This window comes from Carlito syrichta, unplaced genomic scaffold (genome assembly GCF_000164805.1).
Source record: "Carlito syrichta isolate Samal-C Ts95f unplaced genomic scaffold, Tarsius_syrichta-2.0.1 Scaffold304662, whole genome shotgun sequence".
Lineage (NCBI taxonomy): Eukaryota > Metazoa > Chordata > Mammalia > Primates > Tarsiidae > Carlito > Carlito syrichta.
In genome coordinates, this window is record NW_007248758.1 from 129,799 (window position 1) to 135,312 (window position 5,514).

The 5,514-nt window shown below is 46.2% G+C and overlaps 1 protein-coding gene across 2 annotated transcripts in view; it reads right to left on the minus strand.

Annotated features, from left to right (window-relative positions):
* Positions 1-5,167, minus strand: part of CDK12 (cyclin dependent kinase 12) — a 67,622-nt gene extending 62,455 nt beyond the window's left edge. For both annotated transcript variants that reach the window (XM_021713676.1, XM_021713675.1), the window contains exons 1-2: positions 4,122-5,167; positions 3,983-3,985 (exon numbers count right to left, since the gene is read on the minus strand). In XM_021713676.1, coding sequence (XP_021569351.1) covers positions 3,983-3,985; positions 4,122-5,167 — 1,049 coding nt within the window. The remainder of the gene's footprint in view (positions 1-3,982; positions 3,986-4,121) is intronic.
* Positions 5,168-5,514: the final 347 nt, after the last annotated feature.

Genomic DNA, 5,514 nt, shown 5'->3' on the forward strand with positions numbered 1-5,514 from the left:
TTTCCAGCCGGGCTTGGTGGCTCAGCCCGTAATCCCGCGCCTTTGGGAGGCTGAAGTGAGTGGATTGCCTGAGCCCGCGGGTTCGAGACCTGCCTGGGCAACTTGGCGAGACCTCATCTCTACAAAAAATAAAAAAATCAGCCGGGCATGGTAGCACATGCCTGTAATTCCCGCTACTCGGAAGGCTGAGGCAGAAGGATCGCCGGAGCCCAGCAGGTCAATGCTGTGGTGGCCGGGAGCGGCCACAGCACTCCGGTCTGGGCGACAGAGTGAGACTCCAACTCAAAAAATAATAATAATAATAATAATATTTCCAATTAACATTTTAAGAACTTGTAAAGCAAAGCATTATTGTATGTTTAATTAATTTTCTTCATAAGGAAGAATTAGGAAATAAAATCTGGGACTCTATGGGGTAGATTATCCTAAATTGAGACCCAACTCTCATTAATTCCTTTTGCTTTTGTTACTAAAGTTTAAACTGCTGAGACTTCAATGTGTGACCCCCCACCCCCCCAAAAAAAATTCCACTAAAAATGTGACTGGAGAAAATAGAATTTTTTCCAGTAGTCTAAAATAAATAGTTCCCACAAATATCTCTATCTTTAATCAGTGGTAAGACTTAACATAAAACAAAATGTTTCAAAACAAACAGCAACTATATGTAAAGAAAATAATTCCAATACATATGACAGCAGTCATGGTTTAACTATACTGCTTTTTGCAAGTTTGCTCCAAAAGTCAGTTAAAATATAAAATTATTCCAAGAATCACAGCTGGGCATGGTGGTTCACTCCTGTATCTCAGCACTTTGGGACGCTGAGACAAGAGGGTTGCCTGAGGTCAGGAGTTTGAGACCAGCCTGGGCAACACAGCAAAAAACAAAACAAATATGTATGTGTGTGTGTGTGTGTGTGTGTATCAATTAGAATCAATAAAACTAAAAACAATAACATCATCATATGTATGCAAGTGAGGAAACAGAATACTAAGTACTTGAACAGATTTACCAAATATCCACTTACTTTTAAGGAAGCTAATACTCTTGTAAATATTTGGCTGAAACAAGAGGTTTTCTCTGCTTGAATTATGGCTGAGATAAATAATCTCTCTATCTCAGACAAAATATCTAAAACGCTAAACACTAAGTAATTCTAGCTAGTCACCAGGCACTACAAAGTATTTTTCTTTAGTTAGCATGAGCAAATAAATCTTCCTAAGAACTCTGTTAGAAATTCTTCAATATCTTCCCCTCACAACCCTTCAATTTCTGACCAGAGCCTAATATTAATAAGAGATTTGGATGGCCATATACTTGTGGTAATTTTATATTAGGCTGTATTTTTTCAGGTCTATTCTTCCAGAATAAATCGAGAGAGTGGACAATAAATAGGTATTCACAGTCCCTAGGTAAGAAATGTGACTTCTTAGATCATAATTTTATTAAAAAACAAACAAACAAACAAAAAACCCAGGCATGGTGGCTCACACCTGCAATCCCAGCACTTGGGGAGGTGAAGGCAAGAGGATTGCTTAGTCCGTGGATTTGAGACTAGCCTGGGCAATATGGTGAGACCTTTTCGCTACAATAAATCATAAAATTTAGCTGGGCATGGTGGCACAAGCCTGTAGTTCTAGCTACTTGGAAGGCTGCTGTGAAGGATCACCTGAGCTCAGCAGGTCAAGGCTGTGGTGGTCGTGAGCATGCCTTCCAGCCTGGTTAACAGAGTGAGACCCTGACTCAAAAAAACAAAAAAGTCAGGTCAGGTGCAGTGGCTCACACCTATAATCCCAGCACTTTGGGAGGCGGAGGTAAGAGGACTGCCTGAGTTCAAGACTGCCCTGGGCAACTTGGCAAGACCTTATATCTACAATAAATCAAAAAAATTAGCCAGGCGTGGTGGTGTGTGCTTGTAGTTCAAGCTACTTGGAAGGTTGAGGTGGAAGGATCACCTGAGCTCAGCAGGTTGAGGCTGTGGTAGCCGTGAGTATGCCACTGCACTCTACCCTGGGCGACAGAGTCAGACTCCAATTCAAAAAAAAAAAAGAAATTTCTCCAAAAACAAATGTATTTTCCCCCTGAATTAAATTAGATTCTACCCATCTGAAATGAAATTGTTACTATTAATCACTGCTAATTTGGAGGATGCAAAACCACTGTATTTCCGCCAAAGCATTTTTTTTTTTTTTTTTTTGAGTTGGAGTCTCACTCTGTCACCCAGATTGGAGTGCAGTGGCCGCTCCCGGCCACCGCAGCCTCGACCTGCTGGGCTCCAGCGATCCTTCCGCCTCAGCCTTCCCAGTAGCCGGAATTACAGGCATGTGCTACCAGGCCCAGCTGATTTTTTGATTTATTGTAGAGATGAGGTCTCGCTGCCCAGGCGGGTCTTGAACCCGCGGGCTCAGGCAATCCACTCACCTCAGCCTCCCAAAGGCGTGGGAAGAAGTTCTTACTGAAACTTGTTTTAACCTCAACACACTTCTGTATTCCCAAACCCCACAACAGTAAAAACTCTTAGAGCAGCCTTAATGGAACTACTCTCTCAATAAACAAGTATTGTGAGAATACTTCTTAGGTTTTCTTTAAAAACGAAACAACTTTACAAATAGTACACTTAAGACTTGTGTATGTGACACATGACTATATAAATTTTATCACTCACCCCTCCAAAAATATTGACCTCTAGCTAGTGGCATACATGCTAAAGTGTTTAGTCTGCAACTCTGAGATGAATGAAAACAAAAGATGGGTTAATGGAGAGATGAACAGATACATGATAAAGTATATCGTAAACATTAACTGTATAAACTAGATGGCAGACAGATATCTGGATGTTCACAATTCTTTCAACTTCTGTGCTCAAAAATTTTTAACACTAAAACGGGAGAGGGAGGATACTAAGGAACTTCAGCCCTTGGCAACTAGAAACTCAGTAGCTTGAGTTTAGGAATAATTATAATTCAGTAAAAATTAAATAAAGTTAAATAAAAGACAAGCATGGATTTTTTTCAAATTAGCTTAGTTTCTTTACTAGTGTTCAGCAACATTGTCCTCACTCATAATTTACTGAGTGGTATATTATGTACAAGGCAAGGTGGCATGCACCTCACACTTACTAATTTAATCCCTTCAACAACCCTAGACGTAGGTATTTATTATTCCCATTTTACACCTGGAGTAATTCAGGCATGGAGAAATAACATAATTTACTAAAGGTCACAAAGCAACGTTAGGGTTCCACTCCGTCTAACTAAAGCCCATATTCTGCTTTTGTGAACAGAGGTGAGTCCACAAAGGAGGTACATCTCATGATGTAGGAACGAGAACACAGTTTTTCACAGATAATTCACTCTTACAATGAAATTTCAAATTCAAATTAGCATGCTTTTCTCACAAAAAACATCATGATGAAGGCATTACTATCGTATTTTGAGAGAAAGACTGTGAAAACTGCCAATGATCACAAGGGTGATGCTGTAAAGAAATCCAAACTCTCCTCGGAACCAATTTCTGCTAGGCTATTCCATCAAAAGGATAACAGTCTAATCAATTCCCACTAAAACATCAGTTAAAAGACAGGAATCTTTTGTAGCTTTTTAAACATCGCCAACTAGGAAATGAATAAGCTTATAGGTTTGGAAACTCAGTGGACAACACAAGTGGTAGGAAGACCTAGGCAAATCACTTCAATACTAATTAAATTTTGTAATTTCTTAAGTCTTCAAGCAGGTTCACTAAAATCTAAAGCAGGAATACCAAAGTGATTTTTTTTTTAACTGCAAGACAAAGCAAGAGAAATAGCTAGACAAACTCTGGGAACTAGTATCAGCCCTATGCACTCACTAAGCAGAAGCTGATGTCTTTTCCCACACAGAACCTTCCAACTGGAAATCCTGCCACTGGAAGTACCTACCTTGAGCAGTTTGAGGCCTATGAACTCTTCACTTTTCGAATTCTGGGATAAGGGGAGACCAGAGTCACCTACTTGAATGACTAGTCAAAAGCAAAGTATCCCCGTCAACGATGAACACAGGGGGCTTTTAAAAAACGTTAAAGAGACTAACTGCCAGTACCTCACCCCCACCCTGTATTAGGAAGGGCTGTGAGGCGAACAGCTCACCTGGGGAGTGGACTCCGACTCAGAGACCGCTTGCTCATGAAAGGGCTGCTGGACCGTCTTCGCCCATAGGGACTGGGCGATCTCCCACTGTACGAGCCACTCCTCTCATAGCTGGACGACCGTCTCCGGCCATAGGGGCTCACGGACCTCTGTCGTCTACTGTAGGGGCTGGGTGACCGGGTGCTGGACTGGTAGGCCGAAGGCTCCTTGTAAGGTGGGCTGATGGACTGCCTTCTCGAGGTGCTTCCAGGACTCTTCTTGTAGGAGTCGTAATTGCTGGAGGTGTGGGAGCGTGGGGGACTAAGGTCATAATCTTGGCCGTAAGAGGCTCCTGAGGGGCTGTCGTCCTGTTTGGAGCTGTCAGACCACTTCCTGTGGGGACTCCTGGACCTCCGTTTGGGGCTGTCCACGGTTTTGTAACTTTTGGGTGTTTCTCTTTTCCGATGACTTTTGCTGCGGTCCTTGTGCCCAGACTTGAGCTCGCGCTCCTTCCTGGCCTTCTCCTTGTGGAGTTTGGAGGCCCTGGACTCCTTGCCGCCGCCGCCTTTGACCACCTGCGCCTTTGCGTCCTCGCTCTCCTCGTTGGACCGCTTCGAACTTCCCGATCCCCGCTCCTTCGCCGACCCCGACTTGCCGGACACTTCCTGGTTTTTGTCTTTCTCGGCCTGTTTGGTTTTCAGTAAGTCCCGGGAACGCCGGTGCTGGTGGTGGCGATGTCTGTGCAGGCGGTCGCTCCGATCGGCTCCACGACGTTCGTCGTTCTCCCTCCGGTCTAGTTTGAAGGCCATGTCATCAGAGAAGGTGTCCGAGTCGGAGCTGATGTCATCATACTCCACCAGCGGCTTGATAACCGTGCCCAAGGATGCCGCTTCGGGGGTCACCAGCCCCATGTCTTTGGAGTGCTTGGACTTGTGCCGCTTGTGCTTCGACACCGGGCGGTGACGCTCTCTGCTGTTGGAGCTGCCGCCTCCCGACGCCGGCTGCGAAGTTCCAGAAGCTCCTCCGCTCGCGTCCTTCTTGCCCCCATGTCTCTCGGAATTGGGCATTCCCTTCCCCCTGGCCCGAAGGAGGGGAGAAAGTTCCCCGGCGCTCCGGCAAGCAACCCCCACCCTCCCCCCCAGCCCCAGCCCCAGCCCCAGCCCCAGTCCCAGCCCCACGCCCACCAAAGCGCCCCTGGAGGGGGTGGGGAGGGAAGGGACGGCGGCCCAGGCTCCTCCTCCCTCCCGCCGCCTCAGCGCCCTCCTACATGAGGTGGGGGGAAGGAGCGAAGGAAGAGAGTTCTCCGCGGCGGAGCTGCGAGGTGCGGGGAGCCGCGCTAGTCGGTCCCCGTGTCCCCCCGCCGAGCCAGCCCTCTGGCCCGGGCGCCGGGGAGGCCAAGGCGGGAGGACGCCGA